General features: G+C 44.8%; 1 protein-coding gene across 1 annotated transcript in view; it reads left to right on the top strand.

The window, feature by feature from the left end:
- Positions 1–2105: 2105 nt before the first annotated feature.
- Positions 2106–27790, top strand: part of LOC138471220 (vomeronasal type-2 receptor 1-like) — a 221752-nt gene continuing 196067 nt past the window's right edge. Inside the window, exons 1-3 of the mRNA XM_069609040.1 lie at positions 2106–2119; positions 2776–3067; positions 26478–27317. Of these exons, the coding sequence (XP_069465141.1) occupies positions 2106–2119; positions 2776–3067; positions 26478–27317 (1146 nt within the window). The remainder of the gene's footprint in view (positions 2120–2775; positions 3068–26477; positions 27318–27790) is intronic.

Below are 27790 nucleotides of genomic sequence, written 5' to 3'. Positions count from 1 at the left end.
CTTGGTTCTACCTCTTCTCTTTATGTGAGTGAAGGGTTGAAATGCTGCTGCAATGTTTTCTACCTCTTCTCTGTTTGTGAGGGAAGCTTGCACTGCTGCTGCCTTTCTTCTACATCTTCTCTGTGAGGGTAGCTTGCTCAGCTGGTGCCTTGGTTCTCCCTCTTCTCTGTTTGTGAGGAAGGCTTGCACTGCTGTTGCCTTTCGTCTACCTCTTCACTGTAATTGAGGGTAGCTGGCTCTGCTGGTGACCTTGTTCTACCTCTTCTAGGTGTGTGAGGTAAGCTTGCACTGCTGTTGTCCTTGTTCTACCGCTTCTCTGTAAGTGAGCATAGCTTGCTCTGCTGGTGACTTGCTTCTACCTCTTCGCCATATGTGAGGGAAGGGTTGCACTGCTGCTTATTTTCTTCTACCTCTTCTCTGTGTGTGAGGGAAGCTTGCACTGCTGGTGACCTTGTTCTACCTCTTTTCTGTATGTGAGGGAAGTGTGTGCTGCTGCTTGCTTTCTTCGACCTCTTCTCTCTGTGTGTGAGGGAAGTTTGCACTGCTGGTGACCTTGTTCTGCCTCTTCTCTGTAAGTGAGTGTAGCTTGCTCTGCTAGTGCCTTGGTTCTACCTCTTCGCTGTATGTGAGGGAAGGGTTGCACTGCTGCTGCCTTTCTTCTACCTCTCCTCTGTTTGTGAGGGAAGCCTGCACTGCTGCTGTCTTTCTTCTACCTCTTCTCTGTTTGTGAGGGAAGCTTGCACTGCTGGTGGCCTTGTTCTGCCTCTTTTCTGTAAGTGAGGGTAGCTTGCTCTGCTGGTGCCTTTCTTCTACCTCTTTGCTGTGTGTGATGGAATCTTGCACTGCTGGTGACCTTGTTCTACCTCTTCTCTGTATGTGAGGGAAGCGTGTGCTGCTGCTTCCTTTCTTCTACCTCTTCTCTCTGTGTGTGAGGGAAGCTTGCACTGCTGGTGACCATGTTCGGCCTCTTCTCTGTAAGTGAGGGCAGCTTGCCCTGTTGGTGCCTTGGTTCTACCTCTTTGCTGTATGCGAGGGAAGGATTGCACTGCTGCTTCCTTTCTTCTACCTCTTCTCTGTTCGTGACGGAAGCTTGAACTGCTGGTGACCTTGTTCTGCCTCTTCTCTGTCAGTGGGGGTAGCTTGCTCTGCTGGTGCCTTTGTTCTACCTCTTCTCTGTATGTGAGGGAATGGTTGCACTGCTGATGCCTTTGCTGTACCTGTTATTTGTTGAGAGAGTTCTTGAAGGAAGATTGTATAAACACAGTAGAGCTGAAATCCTGTTTCCCTAGGAGGGAGAAGACTGGATAACACTGGTTCACGTAAGAATGGGCAGAGACAAATCCAAGGAATGAGTTTACACAGGCTTGAACCAGAAACAGGAGCTCTACAGAAATAAGTAACTAAGGTTTAATCATGTACAAACTAGGTATGAAGTTTGAAAAAAGGCAAGCCCCACTACATTTCTCCCTACTCTTGACAGTCAGCAGGGATGCGGGCTGGCTAGATTGGATAAGCAGTCCTAACCTGGCCTCATATTCTGTGTGTCGGCATGTGTTTTACTTAATCTCAGTGCCCACCTTTTCTTACAGGGATCACCATGCAGCATGCACAACAATCCTGCCCTTACTCTAGATAGACATCCAGGCAGCAGGAGCGGATGTTCCTTATATCACAAAGAGTCTGTGCCACCTACAGGAATCCTACAAGAATGCAACTCTCCACTCTTCTGGTGCTGCTGTCCATACCTGCCGCTGGACGCTATGCTGAGGCAAAAATCTGTACTCTGAGGAGTCAAGAGCAGACCGGCTACCAGCTGGATGGGGACATCCTAATTGGAGGCACCTTTCCGGTTACCTTTGATCAGAACAAGCAGATACCCACATTCACTAATCCACCAATCGATCTAGCATGCCAGAGGTAAGTGCCAACAATTCTGTTATGTCCTAACCTGAGTCAGATAAACCTATTAGGGATTCAGGAGATTTCCATACAAGACAGGCCCTAGTAAGGTCCATCTGGGCCAAATGTTACTGTGCCTGTGGTGTACTGGAACTGTATTCTTGCTGTGAACTTGTACAACTCCCCCTATTCTGTTACCTGGGTGTATGGACGTGTGCAGGTAGCTTTCATATGATGTGAGGAAAGTATGCACTGCTGCTCCAAGAACTGTGCATGTTCTCTCTGGGCCTAGTCTCTCAGTCTTGTGTGAATGCAGGCAGGGTTTCTGTTTCTGTTTAACTTTCTTTTATTACAAATTAAATGCAAATAGCTCATGCTGAACAGTAACCCTATTGCAGTGCATCGCCCCTTAGTGTGCTCACAATTTCAATAATGTATATCTAGCACATCTACGGATAAGTCGCATGGCGTCTTCCACTCCAGTACATCTCTCAAGCCTCTCCCTGTTCCATCATGGCTTCTTCGCCTGTCAGCTTCCCCTTCTGTGTCATGAATACCTGACTTATCTACCAATTGCCCCTCCCATTGCAAAATAGATCTGTAGCTCATTGAGGGTCTATTCTCATCTCTCACTCCCAATTCATCTGCTAGTTTGCCCACTTTCTGTTGAGGGTATCGGACCTATTTGTACACCATGATGCTTCTTTTTCACAAAAGCAATGAGGTTGAGGATCACTGAAATGTTCTGCCAGTCTGAAGCGTTCCTATAGCATTTACTTTGCATATGCTTTCAGTGCAGGAAAATACTGGCCCTGTCTCTGTCCCTCTACTTTTCAGAGTAGTTGACTTGCCCCAATCTTCCCATTGCCCCTGCAGATTTAACCTCTTCAGTTTGCTCTGGAGTGAAGCCATGGCTTTCGCCATTGATGAAATTAACCGTGAACAGCTCATCCTGCCCAACATCACCCTGGGCTTCCAGATCTTTGACACGTGCCTATCGCTTCCCAAGGTTCTGCAGGGTACCATGTGGATGCTGACAGGGCAAGCCGTGCCCATCCTGAACTTTCGATGCCAGAGCCACGCACCTGTGGTGGCTATAGTTGGAGATCCCTCATCGGCACCCACCATTCCAATGGCCAGGCTGCTGGGTCTATACAGATACCCTCAGGTACGTTTTGGCTCCCAACTGGCAACATCGAGCCACTAGAAAACGTAGTTTGTGATTCTATGGGCATTTTAAGTTCACATTTCAGTTAAGTGGCTTCAAACTTTGCCACTTAGAAGATAGACATGTTGCAGGCACAGAGATGTTTATTTACATTGAGCATGTAGCTGACGTTCTGCTTAAGTTGACATTTTGATTCAAGTTAATATGCTAAGATTTTAATTGATGCAAGCTAGACAATATCAAAAATAAAATGTTTTGTGGTATAGCCAACCAATCACTGACCGATAACAGAAAGTATCCTCAGTCACAGTAAAAGTGTATGACAAAGAAATGAAGCACAACAAGTCATGGAACGTTCCTCTTCCAACCTATCGGTCCATGTCCCATAGTTATCCTGTTAGTAACACAAAAGACAGAGATTTTTATGGTAGTACTTCAAGCTTTGAAGACAGCAAAGTGTTACTAGCAAAGCAGATAACAGCCGTACACTGTACGGGAAAGCACCATGAAAATACAAAATGTACAGGGTAATCAAAATGATTTGAACACACCCACTGACTTTAGAAGCATTCATGATTCTCACATGATTCTCACATAAATGAACAGACATTCTGTACATAAATAATCTGGCATGTGCAAGGAAGAGCTGCAGAAAGTGTTGTTAAATAAACTTGTAATTGAAAATCAAAAGGTAGACAAATGCAGAAAGGCAACAAGTCAGTACAGTCATTAACTCCTGATCCACTGTTTTTGTAAGTCTTCTGCAGACTAAATACTGAATGCACACAAACGTTACGTAGCCTGCAGCAGGATTTCAAAAACTGTAAAATACATTAACTTTTAAACTATGGGGGTCATTCTGAGTTGGGCAGTAAGGGTTACCGAGCACCGGTAAGGAGACCAGTGCCGGTAAACCCTTACCGCCCAATTCCGAGGTCCCTTAGCGGGAACCGCAAAGAATGTGTGTCCTTTGCGGGTCTCGCCAAGGGACCAGGGCGCTAATTACGGGCAAGCTATTTGCGGGCCCATAATTAGCGCATTCCCCATTCCCATTGAACCCTATGGGGGCTCAAATGGGAATGGGGAATGGTTGGTTGAATTAGGGCTTACCGGGTCCGCACAGGTTGGAATGTCCCGGTAAGTCCCCATTCAACCAGACCGGACACAGACTCGGTATTGGAGGCAGCCATGTTGCTAATAGCATCATGGCTACCTCCAATCTCGGAATGAGGCCCTATGTCTTTGCTTGTAACAACTACCATAAAGAACAACTGCTTGTATTTAACCTTGAAGTCGACACTGTTTCTTTATAAGTTCCATCACTGTAAAGAAAATATTGTAAAGAAAACCAGGAGACAGAGTACGGAAGCTGTGCACTGCACAGTTGCCAGAGATGTTCATTAAAGCCTTAATTTTAAGTAGTCACACAATTTACCGAGAAGGATGGAGTTGACACTATATAATGCTAGACCTGGGGCTTGCCTGGATCTAGGGTGCGCTCGGGTTATAGTCAAATTGACAGATTGGAATAATTATATATATATATATATATATATATATATTCAATGAAAACACTTTGTTAAAGGGGCGTTATGGTTAAGTTGCACTAATAAAAACCTATGAAATTTGATGAAAAACCTTTCTTAAAGGGACGTTATGGTTACAGGTAAAACTGAAAACCCCCAGAAATTTGCCAGTTATGGTAAACTAAGCAACCATAACTCACGCCACCAACGTGCACTGCTAAGCCTAACACCCAGGACATCAAAGATGACATCACAAATGTCAGAATACTTGAACAAATTCGGTCCATCCCCCTACAACAAACATTGAAACACCCCTCAACCCTCTAAATACCCACCTACTAATACAACTTCCACACAAAATCCCTATCCACATAATGGGGTACTAATGCCCCACACCATCCACTCCTATATACACTACTACTACTATTAACAAAATCATCAAATAAAACACAGTTATTTACACAATGGTGTAAACCCTTCCACTGTCTCCACTGTCTTCCACTGTCTCCACTGTTCACTGTCTTACACTGTCTCCTTTCTCTCAAGATGAGGGAACTTGACCCTCCTCATGCCCCTTTCACACTCGGACAGAGGGATCCTGGGTACTTTCACAAAAGTGCCATCACCTCAACTGCAGCACTGTCTTTACTCATTCTAAGAGGAGATACCCCACATATATTCTTCATCTCTACTACTACTTATGATCTCATCTTTCCCCTAGGTGGGGGAGCTTCACCTCTTTTATTACTAAAAACTACTCATATAATATCACAACTTTGTCTTCCCTCCTCTTCGAGGTGCTTTTCTTTCTCTCATCACTTCTCCATGTGGGCACAAACAACCCTATTAACCCCCTGTGTTTTTCCCACATGTTCTATGTGTTCTTCCAATTTCCTCTGATGCAGCACCCCTGGACTGCTCAGCCTTGCACCTTGAACTCGCTGGGGGGAAGCAAGAATACAATCTAATTAAATGAACAAAACGGAAGCTCCAAGTAACAGCCTAATGTTCTAATAACAATAGTTGCAACCTCTAACAGGGCATAATCCATGATGGCTGAACTCTTGCTAACACAGCCGACTGCCCTTATGTCACTAAACATCAACATCTATCTACGTGATATCACAGCCACCCTTTAATCAGCATATTATAAATCCTCCTAAATATAAATAAGACACAATATAATTTACTAACACTAGCTACAAAGTTTGTGTGCCTTCATAGATCTTGCTTTGCCCAGCTGGGCTCTGGGGTGCTTTGGCCATTTTACACCTTCCAATATGGCTGCCACCTCCCCTTGAGCACCCGAGTGCTCGGATGCCTGCCCTGCCTCCAGTCTGATTGGCCATTCAGTGTTCCTTCAGACCCAATCAGGAGCCGGCAGGCGAGAGCCAGCACCCTACACGACGGCCCACACAGTGGACTGGTCTGGTCAGCATTCTGTCTCAATACCTTTGGCCCGACTATAAGCAACACCCCTCTGTCTGCACGAGGCAGCAGGGGAATGGAACCATCACTGCAGCACATACGAAGTAAGCCCTGAAGGGCTTGCGTCTTCGTTTTCAGCAATTGCACCGAGTGTTGAGACGAGCAGTGCAATTTGTTTTTTATTTGCCCTGATGGGCTCTGCTGATGTGTGGCTGTGTTCTCCACCAAGCTCCAAGTTCTTGTGCCTTCATTGATCTTGCTTTGCCCAGCTGAGCTGTAGGTGCTTTGGCCATTTTACAACTTCCAACATGGCCGCCGCCTAAAAACCGGAGTGCTCGGATGCCTTCCCTGCCTCCAGTCTGACTCACAAGGGCCCTGTCAGGAGCTGGCGGTAGCGCCTCTCCATGTCACTGCTCTAGCAACTTGCCCCCATCGCACGTTGTTCAATGAACAAACCTAGTGTTACTCCCTGCATTCAGTGACCATGAATTATCTGCTTCTACAATGCATCGGTAAGCATCCCGGTTCACCCGGTCCTGGACTATAACCCTCTGCCTGTCTGCTTGCTGTTCCATACATCCCTTGCCCTTTATCCTAACTGCAAACTGTAGTTTCTGACCACATGGTATATGTAGCTGCTCCAAACCTGGCATTGCTCGCTTTCTGCTGCCTGTAAGTGCATTTCTCAAAATTCATTTTAAAGCATGCTTTTAAATCTGTGCACTTTGCATGTTGTTCTGTATTTAGTTCTTTATTAAGTTCCCTGCTTTGTGCCTTATTGCGCGTATCAAGTTGTCTGGGAGGAACTGGGTTTAGTTGTAGCTGGCGTGTGAACTACAAACCCCAGCATTTTTGTAGTCTTGTAGGACTATTTCTTTGCAGATCAGACAAGAGAGCGCTACGCGAGAGGGACCAGCCGGTGAGTGCCAGTTTGTTTCTGGTTTGTTCACAAATACCAGATCATGCCCTGTGCGAAGTCTCACTGAATGATATTTTGTTTGTAAGTTAAATATCTTTCATTACCTAAAAATGTGTGATCAAATGTGCAACATTCAACAGTTCAATGTGTTAATATCCCCGCAAAAATATTGCGATACAAAAATATTGCCATATTTTTGAGGCAATATTGAGCCATGGACCCTGCAGGAAACACCCCGCAACCCCTGCATTATTTTTAAATGTGCGGGGGACACCCCCGTAATAACCCCTGCACCCACAAATTATCCAACCCCAAAAATATTGCCTATGGTGAGACAAACAACCATAAGTATAGCAATATTTTTGGTTGGGATAATATGTAGGGATGCCCATTCAATAGCACCCTAAGGGAAAAGTTATTCATCTTACCCTTTTTAGGGAATCTCTCCAGATACAGGGCCTCATTACACGGACGGCGGTAAGGGTTAAGGGTCACCGTTAATGGTAACGGTGACCGTTAACCCTTACCGCCGTACTACGAGGTCCCTTTGCAGGTTGGGGAATTTAACGGCTGCTTTTTGCAGGCGTTAAAACCCAAACCGCAAAGGGACCTTGGTGCTAAATACGGCACCGCAAATTTGCGGTACCGTAATTAGCACCTTCCCCATTCCCATTATGCCCTATGGGGCAAAAATGGGAATGGGGAAGGGCAATGGTAGAAGGGGGAATCACCGCCCCACCAACCTTGGAGTAGGGCGGTAATTCCCCTTTCCGCCAAGGCAGTGCCGGTAATTTACCGGCATGGACCAAGGTGCTAATAGCACCTTGGTCCACCGCCTACCGTGTAATGAGGCCCACAGAGTGCTATAGACCCCGAAAATATTGTCCTCTCACCACTCTATCCAAAAAACGCGCAGTGTGACAAAAGTTAACAAACCTCCCGTATCTTTCCTTGCTTGCCACTCGTCCTTTGGTTAAGCATGGATTTGAAGTCTCTGATTATTTGTCTGACACCTCTTGTGATCTTTTTCCTATTACTGAATCATGACTATCAGATTCCATTCCAGATGCTGCCACGTTGGCCGTTCCATCTGATTACACTATGTTAAGAGCATTGGCCATAGAGGGGGTGGGGTAGCTATTATGTTGAAGAAATGTATTGATATACATATAAATGCCCATCCTTCTCCTGAAGGATGTGATAGCTTGGTGGAAAAAATTAAGTTGCATGCAAATTACTCCTTGACTGTTGTTGTCATATATTGCCCACCTTCTATTTCTTCCATTTTTGAAGAGCAATTCCATAGCCTTATTAATACAGTGACTAAGGCTAACACCCGTTTGATTGTCATGGGTGACATTCATATATGGGAAGATGATCACAGGGACACACACAGTCTCTCTTTTTCATGCCCTTAATGCAGTGGATTAATCCCAAAATATACAGATACCCACACATAGGGACGACATACCCCTGATTGGGTTTTAGGCCATTAGGTAGCGGCTTTGGACACTGTGGTGTCTGCCTGTCCATGGTCAGATTGTTCATTGGTGAAATGTACCCTCGCAATACCCCTTTCTACTTTTTCCAGGGAAAATAGTACTGAAAAAAGTTTATGATGGCACACAATTTAAAAAAGATGACACCTTCTTTGATGTGTGTTCAGCTACAAAACAAACTGGTTCCTGCAGATACTTTTAATAAGTCTGATGAGTTATCTGAACACAATATGGATACTATTAACGACATTATGAACACCCTTGCTCCAAAAAAGCACAAGCTAGTGGAAAATGAATCCACTAAGAGTGCTTGGTTTGGAAATGCCATTGTTGCCTCTCTGTGTCTTAAAAGGAAAGCGGAGAGAGATTGGCGTAAGTCCCCTTCACCTGTAACATTGGCTATTTATAAACAAGCAGTAGTTCACTTAAAACAAACAATCATTGATGCATAGCTGAAAGCTTTAACCACAGAATTGCATTGGCTGATTCCAGCTCTCGGGAACTCTTTCAGATTTTGAAAGAATTTGGAGGCAACTCACCCTCAACCCTATCATGTAACAAAAACACTGATTGGTGTCAAATGATTAATGATGAACTTGATCATAAAGTCACTGGACATCAACATGCAATTGCTATTAAACTAAATAATCTTTGCCTAAATAGTAAGATTAACTCACATGTTACTTTAAATCAACTAGGCATAGGAGAGAGAGAGCAGCCAGCCAGTCCCGTTTTTGAATTTAGTCTCTGTTCGGAGGCTCAAAATATAAAGAAAATTGAGAAGACCACCACCTGCTTGGGGGATAGTTGCCCCACTAGCATTTTCAAGGCATGCCTGGTTACCCTTAGCCCATGGGTCACCAAATTGGTAAACTTGTCCTTTGCAGAGGCTGCCGTTCCTATAGACTTAATGAAGCATGGATTACTCCTCTCCTTAAGAAAAATAATCTTGATCCTAATAATGCAAAACATTATCGACCTATCACAAACGTACAGTTGCTCCTAACAATTCTGGACTATGTTGTTTATGTACAACTAAGGGACTTTACAAAGAATAATAACCTCCTTAATCCCAGACAATCATGCTTCACAGCCGGATATGGGACTGAGACCGCACTGTTGGACCTTATGTCCAACATTGTGGGTATTGTGGACCAAGGCAAGCCTGCATTGCTTATGCTGTTGGATTTGTCCGCTGCGTTCGACCTGGTAGATCATCCATTGCTGATCTCCAGGTTGAGCACCGAGACACATTGTTCCAGCAGTGCCATCCAGTAGATTGCTTCTTTTTTAGGTCCACGAAATGCAAGGTTGGCTGTGGAAAACACCAGCTCTTCTGATACATCCAATACCTACGGAGTCCCCCAGGGATCCTGTATTTTGACACTGCTATTTAAAATGTATATAATGTATGCTGATGGCACCCAGGCCATCTTTAAAATGTCAGGCTGTTATACCAAAGATGTTTCTCTTATTAATGTGGTATATGAAGCAATTCAAGAGTGGATGTGCATGAACTTGGTGTCCGGACATTTCGTCGAAAAAAAAGGTCGACAGGACAAATGGTCGACACCATTTGGTCGAAAACCAAATGGTCGAATTTTTTTTTATTTATATATATATTTTTCAGGTTTTCGTTTAGGGAAAAAAAGGGATTTTTAGAAAAATAAGGGGATTGGGGGGGACCCCCCCAAAAAAAAAAAAATAATAATTCGACCATTTGGTTTTCGACCAAATGGTGTCGACCATTTGTCCTGTCGACCTTTTTTTTTCGACCAAATGTCTGGTAACCCATGAACTCTTTAGCACTAAATGCGGACAAAACAGAGATGCTGATTATAGCTTGGGGAAAAAAACGTAATAAATTGCCATCAGAATATGAAAGTTTCCTCATAGCGTGGAATAAAATCAAGGTATCTGGTAAGGTGAAAACCTTTGGTATCATCCTAGATGCAGAAATAGTTGGCATTGGCTCCCAGTTAAACATCGAATCACGCATAAAGTACTCACCATTACTTTTAAATCTCGCAATGGAGTGGCACCAAAAAACTCCTTACCACTTATGTCCCTGTTCATTGTCTGCGATTCCATGACCCATCAAAGTTATCTCAGCTGAGCATTAAACTTAAAACTTTTGGATGTACCACGTTTGATTGTCAGGTGCCAACCATATGGAACAAACTCTCACCTGAGCTCCGTCAAAAAACCTCCTTTACAGATTTTAAAAAGGGCCTTAAGACTCTTCTGTTTAATAAAACTCCTGACTAGTCACCATATATTGCCCTATATGCTCCTCTCCTGACCCCCGCAGATTCTTTTTTTCTCTTCTTGTTGTGGCTACACACTTTGTTTTATCTGTTTTGTATAAGCACTTTGAGCCTTATGGGCCATTTAGCGCTATACAAAAACGAATCCAAATCAAATTGGGAATTTAGGTGTGCTTTTAAAGCTGTGCTGTATTTTAGTGCTTTATTGGTAACTCACATTTAGGTGTGCTTTTAAATCTGTCCACTCCATGTTGTGCTGTATTTTAGTGCTGTCTTGGGTACTCGAATTTAGGTGTGCTTTAAAATCTGTGCACTTTCCATTTTGTGCAGTATTTTAGTGCTGTATTTGGAATTCGAATTTAGGTGTGCTTTTAAATCCGTGCACTCTTCATTTTGTGCTGCATTTTAGTGCTTTATTGGGAACTCGAATTTAGGTTTGCTTTTAAATCCATTTACTTTCCACTTTGGACTGCATTTTAGTGTTTTATCGGGAGCTCAAATTTGGGTGTGCTTTTAAATCTGTGCACTCTACATTTTGTTCTGTATTTTAGTGGTGTATTGGGAATTCAAATGTAGATGTGCTTTTAAATCTGTGCATTGATTTTCTTCCATTGCATACTCCTTCTCCTGTGCCTACCTGGCTGCTAGGCCACTTGGTGTGTACTCATGCACTGTGCAGTTCCCCTGTTGTCTCCCACCCTCCCTCACCTCTGCGACTCCCATGGCACTACCGCCCCAATATATTCCAACTGCTATTCTATCTCTTATCCTACCTCTCTCACGAAATCTGGAATAAAAAAAGATGAAAAAAGCTCTCTCGGACTCTAACCCAGTCCTTCCTCTTGCTGACACCTACGTCAATGCCACTTCCAGGCAGACTTGTACGGACATCCTCTTTTCTGTCCCCTCTCCTGACTTATGGACCCCCCATCTGGTCTCCACTCTTTCCCCGTTCTCCCTCTCACCCATTAATGGTGGCACCAGGTGGGAAGTACTGCTGGCATACTTCTCATCCTCTAGGTTTATCATTAAAATATCACAATGGCACTATCATGACCCAAGGCTCTCAACCTACTTTTCTCCTTCTCGACTGGCACTTGCCCTCTCTCATAAACGTCCCCCCTTTTCTTGCCATTACTTCTTACTCCCCTCTCACCTCTCCACCACCACCGATGGAAGAACCACGCGGCTGTTCCTTCAAAGGTGGTAAACAGCTTCCCTTAGCTACTCTGATTGCTCATTCTGCTGTCAAACACTCCTCTGACATCTGTCTCTTTCTCTAGGATTTTGATCTAGGCCTCCCCGCTGTTGCCAAGACATGGTTCAATGCCAGCTCTGTCACTGCTCTTGATACACTCCTTCCTGAGGGCTTCAAAATCCTCTCTAAACCCAGCCCGACAGGAGAGGAGGTGGAATGGCCCTGATCTTCCATGATCTTCGCTGAGTGGGTCCCTGCCCCCATGATACCTACTCAATCTACTCCTCTTTTGAAGGCTTTTTCTGTAGGCATGGGGTCTCGCCTACTCTCTCTCAACCTTGACACTATCTACAGACCCCCTGGCCCTATCTCTCTCTTCCTCTCTGAGTGGGTAAACGTCACCTCCTCCCTTTCAACCTATTCTTCCAAACTCCTTCTCTTTGGTGACTTCAACATCCACCTAAACTCCCTTGAATAATCCACCTCTCATTTCCATGTCCTCTGTGACTCCCTCTCTCTCTCGATTCTCCCTTCTGGTCTGACCCATTCTGCCAGTCACACTCTGGATGTCCTAATTTCTGGTGACATCCCTAACTCTAATCCAGTCACCACCCCCCTCTCCTGGTCTGACCACTCCCTCCTTTCATCCCGCCTGGGGCCCTTTGGCCCACTATCAGAGCCACCCCCAGCACTGCCACCCTCCCTCCTTCACAATCATCTGACTTATGAAGCGAGTGTCAGTCGCTGCTTTCACCTCCACCATTTGCCTCACCTCCCACCCCCACTTCTGACTCTCCCTCTGACTTTGTCCTTGCGAACCTGCACCTCTCTATCTCCAACACCCTTCACATCCTTGCTCCTGTCATGAGGATCCACCTAAAACCTGCCTCCAAGAACAACAGCTGGTACGACTCTGATCTAGCATCTCTGATGCAGAGTTGCTGAATGGAAGTGGCAGACCTTGGGTTTACCCTCTGACAAACTGGCCTGCTGCCTGCTCCAAAGGCAACATCACTTCTTTATCCGCCGCAAGAAGAGGGTCCACATCCAAGCCCGCATCTCTGGAGCCATGAACAACAGGGCCAAAATCTGCAAGGAACTCGCCAATCTAGCTGAAGTCTCCACCTCTCTCCTTCCTTCCCAGGCTCTTGCACTGCTTTGGCCTCCCAAATCACATCAAAAACTTTGGAAATCTTGTGCTCACTCTCCTCCATTCCCATCTCCACTCCTGAACCTGCTCCCCTGTCTCCCTTGGCTCCCCTCTTTCCACCCATTTCACTCTTCTCCTTCTTGCCCATAGCACCGGATGAGGTCTCTAAAGTGGTTGCGCCTTGAAACACTTGTGTATAGGCGCGTTATAAATGCCTTATCATATCATATCATATGAAGGTCTCCTCCAAATAGGTGTTCCCCTGCTCTTCCAGAACCATTGAAGACAACATCTCCACTCTCCTCTTACACCTGCTCTTGCTGAAATCTGTAACCACTCCTTTGCCACTGGTTCTTTCCCTCTTTCCCTCAAGCACTCCCTTGTGCACCCTCTCTTTAAAAAAGCTGTCTGTTGACCCTTCCTGTCCGGCTAACTATTGCCATATTTCTACTAACCGCTCTCTGGGTTAAGTCCTGCAGAAACTGATCATACCCCCAACTGAACCTCCACACTGATCTTGTTGGTTGCCTTCATGACCATCAATCTGAATTCTGGGCATCTGAGGCATCTAGAGGCACAGAAACTGCTCTCCTAAACACCTGTGAAACCATGCTTGCAAATCTCGACTCCAACTCTCCTGCTGTTCTCATTCTCCGTGATCTCTCCTATGCCTTTGACACAGTCAACCACTCTATCCTCATAAAACGACTCTGTGACACACTCAGCATCACTAACCGGGCACTGGATTGGCTGACCTCTTTCCTCACTACTCGCCCTTCCCAGCTACAACTGGGCCCTTTCTCCTCCACCACCTCACTCTCTACCTGTGGCTTCCCCAGGGCTCTATCCTATTGCCATGGCTCTTCAATATCATCTTGTCCCTCTTGCTCACCTGATTTCCTCCTTCTCTTCTAATTTTCTGTGTATTGCTGATGACACACAACTTTCCTTCAAACTTCCCTCTTCTCCTTCTTCCTCCTCTCTGATACCTGACTGTCTGTCCGCCAATCAGGCATAGTGTGCAGCTTACGATTTCTGTCTTAATACCAGTAAGACAGAGATCCTTCTCATTGGGACACCTGCACCCTCTTTTCCTCCTAACCTCTGGCCACCCTCTTTGGGCCCTCAAACCCCTCCATCCTGTGAGGCCAATAACATTGGGGTCATCTTCAAATCTGCTCTCTCCTTCACCCTTCAAATCATGGATCTTACTAAAAAGTCTCACTTCCAGCTTCACCTCCTCAGTTGCATTCTTCCTTTCCTCACCTTCCCCCAGAAACTCAAGGTCTCCAGAGCTCTGGTCCTCTCCAGGCCGGACTACTGCAACAGTCTCTTAATCAATCTCACTCTTTCCTCCTTACACCCCATCCAGCTAATCCAGAATAGGGCTGCAAGACTTATCCTTGGCCTCCAGAGACCATATCTCTACAGCCCTAAAATCTCTCTACTGGCTCCTGGTGGCTGCAAAGATCAAATCCAAGACACTCTGCATCATCCACCAGACATTCTGGGCCCTGGGAACACACTATCTCAAACTCTCCCTCCCTAAATTCTCCACTGCTAGAGCCCTATGCTGCTCTAACTCCAACTTTTTTACTATCAAACGCTTCTCCAAGCAGAGAGTGGGAGGCAGATCTCTCTCCTCAGCTAGTGCCTCCCGCTGGAACAGCCTACCTGCCCCTCTCACACTTGAGCCGGACCTCCTTAAGTTCCGTAAACTGATTTAAAACTCTGCTTTCCCTCTTTCCCTTCCCTGTTAATCACCCCACTGCCGCTGTGACCGGTGGTCTGATCCTCATGAATCTCGCAGGATTCCAGGCCCTTCTTCCCAGTCAAGACCAGCACCAGCCCTTCCCACACTGCCCTTGCGGACCTCTGCTTGGCGGCTCTGCATCCCACTCCTGAGAGTACCCTCCTTGGCACTTCACCAGCACTGCTACCCCCCTCCTCCCTCCCTATCTCCTGCGCTTTTACTCATTGCACTTGCATGGCTGAATGCCAGAAGGCCTAATAGGACTATTAATGTATTTTACTGTCTTGCTATTGTTATTACTTCCCCTGTTCCCTTCCCATTTACCCCTGTTGTGTAAGGCGCCTAACAAATGCTCAATAAAATAAATAAAAATAAAGGACCTTAAACTATCGCAGTCCTAAACTCTAAACATGATAAATAATATTTTTGTTGCTGCTCCTCCTTCCACCATATAATGTTCTCTAATGTGTGTTGGAGCTAACTGCAAATAGCACGGTTGCAAAAATGCTGAATCAAATTGCGAAAATGCTGACGCTAAATAAGCAGCTCTCTATGCTAATAGAATGTATGCAGACTGATCCTCCACCCACGGTTGGGACATTGCACTTGCATCCCATGTTGGCTCCAGAAACTGCTGAACTCTCAGGTACACGTTCACAGGATGTGCAATGGACGATTTAGGAATAAGGACTGGTTAAAACCACTTTGGAGGGTGCTGGACTGCAAAGTGTTTTTCCTAAAGAAATAAAGACATTGAAAACAAATATCACCAGGAGCAGGACTTTCCACAAATGTAGAGTGGGCTACTAGGGTAGTAAATCTGCTTGCACTCCTATGAGGTCAAAACTAAAAGGTTGCTGCAACCAGTCTACTTCATAAAACCAATGCAGGATGATCAAATCACACTATGCCCAAATCGGGGGACTAAAAAGATACACCTGTTATAGGTGCCATATGGGTTACTGTAAGGCCATACATAACAAAAAGGGATCCAGTGGCAGTGGAGTCCTATGACCACCAAAGTGGATCAGAAAACTTAAAAAACAAAGGAAGTCAGTTCCCATAAAATATGACGGCAGAACCCCGGAAAATTGAATTCTACTGTAACAAGCATGGGGGACACACCTACATGCACACATGCCTTCGTCACCTGCAGCTTCATTTCTGTAAGCCGGCCCTCTTGCAAGCTGCGTTAGTTTTTTTTCTCACATGGGATGCACTCTTGGCACACACAAGTGGGATAATATTTTCATAAATTGGCCCATAATGTATCTGCTCTTTGGTGCTTGGCCTTTGCATAGAAATAATGTGAGATGATCAGTGAATCACTTAGACAACTCAATTTGTGGTCTTGCTCTGAATTCTAGAGGTGTGCTCTATGAGTGAGATATTCACTCAATTGTCATGTATAATCGACTTGGGGACTCTCTAAAGATCCTGCTACACATAAGCTGCATGACCATTCCTAATATTGGTTAATTACTGGCAGCTCTCCTGAAGGGATGGGCTGTCAATCAGAGAGGAGCTAAGCTACCTTACACTGTTCTCCCTGTTGTTAGCAGTGGGTTAAAATGTGTGATTTTAAATATGAAATCAGGTGCTTTGAACACGGAGTCCGTTTTCCCTTTCCATGGAGGGCATCGGGAGCGGACCCGCTGGGAACACAAGTGTTCCCAGCGCGTCCGCTCCCGAAAAAGGATCAAAAATAAGGTAAGTGGGGTTTGGAGGGCGGGAGTGGGATGGGGGAGAAGAAAAGAAAAAAAAACGTACCTGCGTCCCCGGCGGGGGACGAGGGAAGCCTCCAGCCGTGTGGAGGCGCGGAGCGGGGATGGCCCCGCTCTGAGTCTCCACACAGTTGTAGGCTTTCCTCGTCCACCGCCGGGGATGCAGGAACAAGTGGTGGGGGGGAGGGGAGCGGAGGGGAGGGAATTTAGAAGAAAACAAAAAATTCCTTACCCGAGTCCCCGGCGGGGGGCGAAGGCAGCCTCTCAGCCGCGGGGAGGCTCTGAGCGGGGATGGCCCGCTTCGAGCCTCCTCATTGGCTGAGAGGCTGCCACGCCCCCCGCCGGGAAAAAAGGCCATGGAATCCCGATGAAGGGATTCCCGGCCGGGTAGGGACCTGGTGAGAGCCAATCAGAATGGCTCTTGCCTTCTGATTGTCTCTCGCCGGGTTACTAATCAAAATTAGTAAACAGTTCACTAATTTAATTTCTGTTCCATACATTAAGTTCTCTTCTTTCCAGACCATCCCATCTCCAAAGGTCTACTCAAATCCCAGGAGTGTCAGATTCAGCATGCACTAGAGCGTTGTAGCTGGACGCCATAGGATCCGTTGATGGGTCCTTTCTTCTAACTCGCTCTAACCCTCTTGGTGATATTACCATATTGGTCCTGGTGTCAACCTCATGCCCATCTGTTTTGGCTGTGTTGGATTAGGCTGCTGTCGTACGACCCTGGCTCTGGTGTTGGTGTTTTTTACCAGGACATGTTGGACAGCAGACAGTGCACCTTCCTGTGCTTCCTTCCAGGATCTACACTCCATGTCTGTCCATGGATTTTCATGCTCTCGCAGCACTAGAGGTGTGCTGTATGACGTGTCAGGTGAGGTAGGGGAGAGCTTAGAATGCAATTGGGGAGGAGTGGACTGCGAGAGATGCATATGGTGGAGACAGTCTTGAGAGGTCTAGCAGCAACCGGGAGCCCATCCGAGTACAATACTAGTGCATAAAATACTAGACACCATATTACCACCACCATGCCAAGTGCATTGTTCCATAAAGCACCATTCCAGGGTCAAGCTCCAAGAATGAAACAAATCTCCATTAAGGGTATTGTACAGAAATGTAACCAGGCTGACATTAACCTTGATCAGAGGCTCTGAGGATTCCCAGAGGTGCAAGAGGGACCAGGATCTGAGAGCCCTCCATAAAAAAGGTCTGCAAGAGGGGGGACAACAAAAGAGTATCTCATTTCATATAAGTCCCACAGTGCCCTAAGATAGCTCATAACTCCCATAATAACTGCAAATAGCCCTCTGGGACCAAACATTTCACAACCCTTACCACCCTCTGCCCCAGCACTGACATTATCACCAACTGGTACAAATAGAGCAGAAGTGGCGGCCCAAAACTCTGATAGGCTACCTGCGTCAATCATGTCCTTTAGAGATATCCCTGCAACACAGATAGCAGTAGTGCCAAATGTTGTTCACGGTGGAGAAAGGATGGCAAAGTGAGCGAGTGCTGACAAGCAAAGGATCAAAAACAAAAAGACAAAGATCTCCGGAACTTCCCTGGCTTTTCCTCAGGCTTCTCCCATCGGAAGGATTGCTCTAGCTTCAGGATCGTGAGTGCCCATGGAAGAGATCATGAGCTGCTGTCCCCCCTCAACTTAATCCGTATCCTCAGCCCAGTAATAAGACTAGACTTTAGTGTGCGTAGAACATGGCCCAGAGTTTGTTAGGGTACAAGAGTTGGGGAGCCACTGTGCGACACAAATGCAGGCCACATCGGATCTTCCACTTATTAACTTGGCAACTCTGTTATGAGTTGACCCCTTCAACAAAACAATAGCTAAGAGTGAGGCCAGGATGAGAAACAAGTCGATATTTATAAACAAAGTTAAAGCCGGACCATCTCTGTGAGCCTCCATGCCACAGAAATTCGAAGTTGATCTGCCCTTTCAAGGACACCATGCAACAGGGTCTTGAAACAGCAAGGCATGCCTCTACCACTGAAAATAAGGCCCCTTTATGCAGAGCAAAGATGTCATGGATGAACGGGCCACAGAAGGTGCCATTACTTGACAGGAAAACCAATAAAGAAGAGAGGCAAATTATACCAGCACCCTTGAATGGTGGTCCAGTGGAGCTGGCCTTTCCATCTAAAATGAAGCTATGAAGAAAGTAATTGGCAGGGTCATCTAGTGAACATTTTACCTCCACAAAAGCCATACAGGCAGGTGAGTTGGACAAACTGTCACTGTCTCAGAGCCTACCTGTAACCACTGAGGCACACTCATGCTGGTCTACAAATTGACATTCGAAATAAAACCATACTAGCGCTCAGATCTTCAATTGATCTGTGGATCACCCTACAACCTGAGATCTGTTCCATACAGAGCACGGACATGGAACCAAAATAGCCAAGCGACCTTAGGGATGTTCTCAGCAAGACCGTAATAGTTAGGAGTTTAGGTATGGCTGCTGAAAATGCTCCAACACCTGCAATTTCCCCAGGTTGGCCTATCCCACTCCAGTTGGGAGGTGATAGTCCTCTGTCACCAGGCCCTTCCACCAGGACTGTTCCCCTCAAAGTTCAGACCACTCCCCATGCCCACCACACTGTCAGGCCTGATGGATGCCAGAATAAAAGCACAGATCATAGCCATGGCGGTGGATCAAACAGTAACATTTCTAATTCCTTTATGGATTCAGATGGTTCTACCGAATGGCAAACAATATCTACTTTGCAAGCGGTTGAAGAAACACATGTATGCCAATATCTGTAAGCCCTGAGACGTGTATAATGAACCTGCCCTCCGTAAGTTCTTAGAAAATAAAAGAAACATGATATTAACTGATGTTCTGGTCCCTACTGAAATGGAAAGTTGGCCTGGCCTGCAAAACAAAGTGTACAGCTGGCTGAGACACACAATCAGTGAGGGCATCATTATGAGATTGGACCTAAGGAGGCTGAACATGAATTGCCCCAATCAAACTTAGGAAACCGAAACCACGTGCACACCTCAACTCTTGGTTTACGCCACACTTGAGAGTGCTACGAAAATAAAAATAAAACTCTGAAGCCTGTTGGAAAAGTCATCCTACTGATGCCAACAAGGACAGCCTCATTATAGCATCACTTAACTACAAAGAGTCTATCTTCCAAGCAAAAAAAGCCACCTATAACAAGCGTATTATGCAAACAGATTCTAACACCAAGGAGCTGCTCAAGATTCAGAAAGAGCTTGAATCCCCTGTAACTCCCCCTGACTCTTGCAGCAAAGACAGCACATGGTGCTCGAATATACAAAAATCCCTCCTGGACAAAATCGCCACTCTCCAATACAAAATCAACGGCAAACAAAGTTGCCTACAGTTATACCAGCAGCTCAAGCTTCCTACTAGCACAAACACCCCCACCACTCATACCTTTAAACCTTTCAGCTTCTCTCCTCTTACCATCACTGAGGTTGAAAGCATCATTAACAAACTCAAACCTTCCAACTACCAAGGTGATACCTGCCCAGCCCCTATTATTAAGGAGGCCACACATGAACTAGCCCCTTTTATCACTGCCTTCATAAATGCGTCTTTCAAAAAAGGCATCGTCCTCGGATGATATAAAGGATGCATGGGTCATCCCCCTTCTTAAAAAACCTACCCTCGATCCGAGCATACCCACCAACTACAGGCCCATCACCACGGTACCATTCATGCTCAAAATACTGGACCGAGCTGCTTATCTGCAGATCCAGCATTACTTGGAATCTAACAAACTCCTTGGCCTCAGGCAATCTGGCTTCCAGCCGAGGAACGTACCAAAAGTGCCCTCATTGATTTAAATACTCAAATTGAGGAACTGAAAGATATCGGGAAACTGGCCCTTCTACTATTACTAGATCTTTCAGCAGCCTTTGATTTGGTTAACCACCAAATCCTCTGCCGGCATCTCAAATCAACTGCCCACTTCGCTGACTCTGCCACCGCCTGGATTAGAACCTTCTTTGATAATAAATCTATGCAGGTGTTCTCGACGTCAGCATCAGCTGAACCTTCAACCATCCATTGTGGTGTCCCGCAAGGATCTTGTGTGTCACTGACACTCTATAGCATGTTCACCAAACCACTTTTCGATATTCTTGATTATCTGGGCGTCACCTACACCAATTACGCCGATGATACCCAGATACTCATCCCTATCACAGGTGACCACGCAGCAGACACTAAATCCTTGAATGATGAATCTGGTAGAGTAAGGCGTGGATGGCACAACACAAACGTTGCCTCAATGTTGATAAGACAGAACTCCTTATCCGGGGATCCCAACAACGTCTTAATAAATTAGACCCTTCATTCAAGTCGTTCACCATTGACGGCAACACCATCAATGTATGCAATGACACTAAAACCTTAGTCATTTACCTTGACTCTACCCTATCACTGTCCAGACAAACCAATGCTGTTAGTTCAGCATCTGCCTATACGTGCAAACTCATCACTGCTTGTAGACCCTTCCTGACTACGGCTAATTGCATCATTCTTGCTAGAACACTTATTATATCTAAGATTGACTATTGCAATGCCTTTTATCTAGGGGCTAGCCAACGTAACCTAAATAAACTTCAAGTCACAAAGAACAATACCATCAGGGCTGCCCTAAATATTCCTAGGAATCAGCACATCTCTGACATAGACGTAATCTACATGGGCTCATGGTAGCGCAGAGATTCTCCTTGAAAACACTTTCCCTCACCCACAAGTGTCTGGCCAACCGACTCACACCCCACACTTCTACCCGTCGTCAGAGAGCTGCCAAAGCCCATTGCCTCTCCCTTCCCAGGTTCAAGCTTCAGAAAGCGGATGGGGTTAGTTTCCCGGCCCTAGCTACCAAATTTTGGAATACCCTGCCCAACCCTATGAGAGCAGAACCCTCCTTTCAATCCTTCAAGAGCAAATTCAAACTGTGGCTTTCTGCTCAAGACAATCGTGCTACCTAAGAGTTTGAAGAGCTATGTTGCCTTTGCCTGACATGCACTGTGCCTGCATCACTGTATATTACCTGTATGTCATTCTTTGTAACCCCGACTGTATATGTACTCCACATTCATTTATTCTATTTCATGCTTTGTAATTCTTGCTTTGTACATTCTACACTGTTTATATATTCTGCACTCTGTCTGTAAACGTGTCATTGTAAATTCAAGATATGCACCCAGATGTCTTTGGGCCAGGCGCACTATCCAAATAAACAAAATACAAATACAAAATAAAAATACAAATACAAATGCCACTATACATGATCGACCAACTAATGCAATTTGGATTGGCTGCGGAAACTCTGATCTGTTTGTCTTCATAAGAAAAGGGGATCCTCTAGTGAATTCCTTCTCCAAAATTTGGCGAATTCTGCCTCATACAGACATTGACAAAGTTCAAAAGCAATAACAGTGTTCCACTACAAGCATTCTACAACCAGAAAAAAAAATAACTCGAGATCTATTCCAAACATCTTTCTCCCTGCACATGCAAAGATCTCCAGTATCCCCCACACACAAAGGGCCAATGTGAAGTAGTTCCACTGCAGGGCTACAAGCCACTCTACGAGGCCATGTATACAAGAATGATAGGCATAGAGAACCTACCGAACCCCTTGCTGCCACATCAGTACCAAGGTGATTAGAAATAAGGAATATTTACCCCAAAATTAAGTCTACCAATAAAGAGTTTTGCCTAGCCCCAAGGACCACTATCAATCTAGTAATGTGGAATGTGGCTGGCTTATCACTAGAATTGGGTGGTCCTTTAAGGCTTTTATCAACAGTTTTCTATTATCTTGCAGGAAAACTGGACGTTGGGAGCATGTTCACTGAGAGGTTATTTAAACTTTTCTAAAAGTGCAGAAGGAGGATTGACATCAAGACATATGACACATGGGGGGGACGTCAGGTATCCTGTAAGACCGGTACATGCAGACAGGCTCCGGGACCCACACTGGCTTCCAGATCTGTAATGTCAGTTGATAGGACCTTATTAGATGGGATATGAATGCTAAAATTGATTCTTGTTGAGGGAAAGATGAAGCCCTAGACGAAATACTTGTGGCCCAGGGAATCCCAATCCTGAGTAATGGCCAGCCTAAAACTCATGCCAATGGAACGCTGCTGGGAAGTTTCTACATGGACAAGTACAAAACTCGATTGTCTCGGTAATTGACAACACACTTCTTCAGATTGATTTGTAGGCATCCTACAGCAATTCTGGAATCTGCCCACGTGTGTGAAGTGACCATAATGCCCTTTACCAGTCTAGATACTTCATGTGACATACTGACAGTGAGGAACCAATGGAGGTAGCAGGAGAGGTGGATGTAACAAACAATGTAAGAGTCTGATAGGGCCCCAGATTGGAAGAAGCTCTCCCAGAATGGCGGGAGGAGATGTCAGGAATCATGGGGCCTGTCTGAGCTCCTGTATTGCATTGCGGCAGGGGCAGAACACGGATCAATCTGAGACAAATCCTCTAGAATTATATGACCAGCTTACCACCTCCCTGCTCTCCTACGTACCAAAGAAAAGAGAGGAAAAAACAACAAGACTTCCAGTGGTACAGAAATTCTGGGTTGGTTTGATAAGTTATTTACAGAACTGAGAAGCTTATTGCAGTCTACGATCACACATTGACGGTGGGAGGGATGAGGTCTGCCTAATTAGGAAAGCATATAAAACCCTGATTGCCAAAAAAAAACACATTTTGGAACCTAGCTTGCAGAAATTGGTGAAAGTAGCCAACAAGAGGGACACAAAATCCTTTTGGAGGGGGGTTTCACAGGGCCTTGGAAACACCACTCATGTATTGAATCAAACATTGCTGCATCAGATTGGGTTGAGCACTTCTCAGAGACTTTTGGGGGTCTGAAAGCAGGGACCCCACACTCTCACACTAATGAATCAGACCAATCACCCTTAGAGTTTGCGGGTGCCTCAAGAAAGGGGCTTACTCCCTCATCTTTTGGGTTGGGAAAGCCACGAGCTGAACTGAAAGGTCCATCAGAAAGATCACTTTTTGCTGAAGCAACAATTCAAAAATCCATTGATCATATGACATCTGGGAAAATGCCAGGCCCCAACACACTCCCTGCCGTGGTATTTAAAGCCCTATTGGACTGGTGGGCTCAAATATTCAGTATCGATTTCCCTTATTTCACCAACAATGGGAGATACCCATCATCTTGGTTCATTTCAAATGTTGTTCCCCTGTCTAAGAAGGTCCCTATAAACAAAGTCAAGTCCTACAGCCCTATCAGTTTGATCGATATTGAAGGCAAAACCTTCATTCATATAATCCTTCCGGAACTGAACAGGTGGATAGGTAGATAAGAATTAAGTTTTAGATGGAGTCCAAGATGGCTTCAGATCATGGATTCTACTGTGGACCAGGCCTTTTATTGGCACTTACAACACAGATATGCCATGGCCAAGAAAATGCCAGTTTTTTTCTGCCTTTTTAAATTTCTCCTCCACCTTTGATCTCGTGGTCAGAGAGAGGCTGTGGGTGAAACTTGCATCTATGGGGATAGAAAATAGCCTGCACAACATTATTACGGCACAATACAACAACACCACTGTTTAGGCAAGATTTGGATCAGAGGGACAACTGAGACAAAAAATCCAATCTACAAGAGGTGTAAAACAAGGATGTCTACTTGCACAAGTTCACTTTTGTCTATATATGTCAAAACATGATGTTACTACTGCAAGAGACATCCCTAATATTGAAGGAATGCCCGTGCCCATGCTTTTATATGCTGATGACTCTGTCTTCCTTGCTAGTACTCCCAATTCTCTTAGAGTCAAGCTACAGGCAGCATCTTCTTATTGTTCCAGAATTCATTTAGTTTTGAACAAAGTCAAGTCAAAAGTAATGATTTTTAGTAGAACAAACAGTGGTAGGCCAAAACCCAGCTTTCTATTAGATGGGGAATCAAGAGACATAGTGGGCAGTTTCCAATTTAGATGTGTTATTTACTTCAAATCTCTGCTGGAAAGCCCACATAGAGTTGGCCTCCAGAAAAGCCTCCACCACAGGTATAGCCATTATTAAGCTGGTCCGTAAATACAGGGATAATTACGCAGCAGAAATTTAAAAGGTTTATTATGCAAAGCTTGGAGGCATGCAAAGCTCTACTAAGAAGACTCAACAAATAAACCACTCAAATAGGCACGTGTGAACAGCATTTTTAGAAACATCTGCTGTATTTTCCTAAACAATTCTCATTGGCTGCCTGCCACACAGATGTTGACGTCCAGAAGCAAGAGAGAAGGGCGATGAATAGTCTGGCCAGATATGCTGTTAAGAGGGCAACCTCAGAGGCAAGAAAATTGGTGAATCTGGCATGGCACAATCATTTTTCACAATCTTCCATCTCACCATACTGGAAGAATCTGTCGAAAGACCTTACTGTACTGGCTTCAGATATATATTAGAGCAAGACTCTCATGCAACTGACAGTTATAGGTCTGTACTGCACAATCTTCAGGGTGCTCAAGACATGGAATACTGAGCGACAATGAATTGTCTGTAGTGGCATATATACCTTGGGAAGATAAATTTGTGGCATGGGGAGCTCCTCAACCATACCTGTCGACCCTAGCAAACCCACAGATGAGATTCCTTTTTGCTCTTGCACGTTCAAACATTTTACCTCCAGCTGCTTTCATCAACAAACGGAAGGACGAGTCGAACTCAAAGTGTATAATGCGTATGACCGAGAGATGAATTGCCCTACTTTCTTCTGGCATGCCCTGCTTATGACTCTTTCAGGGCCCAACACATTTCTCCTCTGCTGAGGAAATGAAGGACTTTTAGATAACCCTTGACTTTCCTTCTAGGGGACCAGGATACTAACGGTACTAAAGCTACGTCAAGCTTCATCTTCGGAGCCTGGTGCCAGAGAGTTGAAAAGGCTAGTAGCCATCAGGACTAGGCAAGTCCTCTGGGGCTACGAGCATGGATATAGGTGGAATGTGACCAGCACTCCCCTATGGTCCCAATCACGCCTCCTTGGCTCTGAACACCCAAAAGCGTCTAAATGCACCTATCCAATACAGAGGGAATTGTTTTTATTAAAATGAATCATTTCATATTGTATGTGATTTTATCATTTGTATTATATCTTCTTGCCACAGAAGACTCAATGTGTCGAAAGTGTTAACTAATATCTAACTCTCTTCTTACCCAGATGATTCTTTGAATTGTTATTTCGCTGTAAAAAATGAGGAAAATCCCATTAATCATTCCCTCATTCTTTCACATAGCTTCCTATCTTTGATTTTTATTCAGAGTTTTGTTATTTTATTTTCCTCCTTCTATTTGGCTTGTGTCTTTTCTCTTGAACTTTCATAAAGCAATACAAACATATCCATTTCACCTTACCTGCCATTCAATTGGTTCAGTTTTATTGTTATGCTGCCTTTTATATTGCTCTCTTCCTGAAACTGTCATGCTTTCAAGTCTCTTTTACAGTGTGGAATCTACTAACACTATTAAATAAATAGATACAAATATTGCCATTAATATTCAATCCATGGCTTGACTTGTCAAATTCACATTGAAATTTGATGTATACATTATATCAACCAACACATTTCTTTTGTTGTTCTTGTTTAAAAATGGTCGTTTAAAAATGCTGCAAAACATGGCTGGTATTTTAATGTCTCCTCGCCACACTGCTTCCCAGAATTCATTGCTTCACTCTCTGAGCATATATTCGAGAGATGATATTCGCTATGTGGCCAATGTTTATTTTCTGCTAATTTCTTGTCTCCCTTTCTTCAAATAATGAATGATGTACAATAGAGAATTGTATCACATAGGTGGCTCGGCTGCTTATCTGAAACGGTCATGGCTAGTAGAAGGCATACTTAACATGTATTTTTGTTAATAATCAGGTCAGCTACTTTGCAACCAGCCCACTACTCAAGGACAAGCTCCAGTTTCCATCTTTTTTAAGGACAGTACCCTCGGATGAATTTCAGGTGACAGTGATCGCCCAGCTGGCCGTGCACTTTGGCTGGACATGGGTAGGTCTGCTTTCTACAGATAACGATTATGGGGAAATAGGTTCTCATTTCATGACAAAAGAACTGATACAATGTGGGATTTGCATTGCGTACCATAAGGTCATCCCAGTTGTTTTTTCAGATAAGAGGATCAATGAGATTATTGACACTGTGAAAATATCCACTGCCAAGGTTGTCATAGTCTATGGCTCTGAGCCCTATATAACTCCAGTTTTGAGTGGGCTTGCAAATATAAATGAAAAAGGAATGATGTGGATTGCGGTGGACAGTTGGTCACAGTCAGTGACTCTTGTCACAAAAGCGTTTGCGGACATGTTGAGTGGCACCCTGGGGTTGGCTATGAATCAGGGCCTGCTGCCAGGTTTTCCTGAGTTCCTCATCAAAATCCACCCTTCTCGCTCTCCAAACAACATATTTGCCAAGCCCCTCTTTGAGCTTGCTTTTGGATGCCAATGGCCAAGCCTAGACAAGAATGAATCCATGTTAACCAATGTGCAAGACACACGAGCCATATGTTCTGGTTTAGAGGACCTGGACATGTCTACAAACCCATATCTCCATGACCCAGATTTAAGAATCAACTACAGTGTTTACAAGGCAGTGCATGTTGTTGTGTATGCCTTGCGAGACATGGCTGCCTGTGTGGCAGGAGATGGACCCTTCAGAAACAGAACATGTGCAGATGTGAAGACCTTTCAATCATGGCAGGTGAGAAGTGATGTTTGATGCAGTGTTGTTGGGATATAGACGTGGGCCAATCACTGATGTTTAGTACTGACCTTTCTAATGGCCAGAAAAAATATTCATGCTCTGTAACTTGTATCAAAATGTGTTTTCATGAAAGCACAGATGGCTGATGGACCTCCAATTTCAGAAACATGTATGTATGGGAGAATATATGTGTTTTTAATTGATGAGTTAATGCCCACACCCATCCAAAGCACACACTTGATGGTCTTGATCAAAGCACTATGTATTCTCACCTATCTTTTATTTTGCAAAGCATAGACGCTGTTTTGAAGTAACATGAAGAACATTTGCACTATTTGTAAAAATTCCCGTCTTGAAGGCAAGAAGCTTCCAACATCACAAGTGGAACAAATATTTGGGCATCTGCAAGCAGGCTTCAGGAGCGGTTTTTCAACAATAGACCGCTGTTTTATTCTGTCATTAATTATGGA

Source organism: Ambystoma mexicanum, chromosome 1p (genome assembly GCF_040938575.1).
Source record: "Ambystoma mexicanum isolate Mex_15411 chromosome 1p, UKY_AmexF1_1, whole genome shotgun sequence".
Taxonomy (NCBI): Eukaryota; Metazoa; Chordata; class Amphibia; order Caudata; family Ambystomatidae; genus Ambystoma; species Ambystoma mexicanum.
This window is presented reverse-complemented; position numbering and strand designations above follow the sequence as displayed.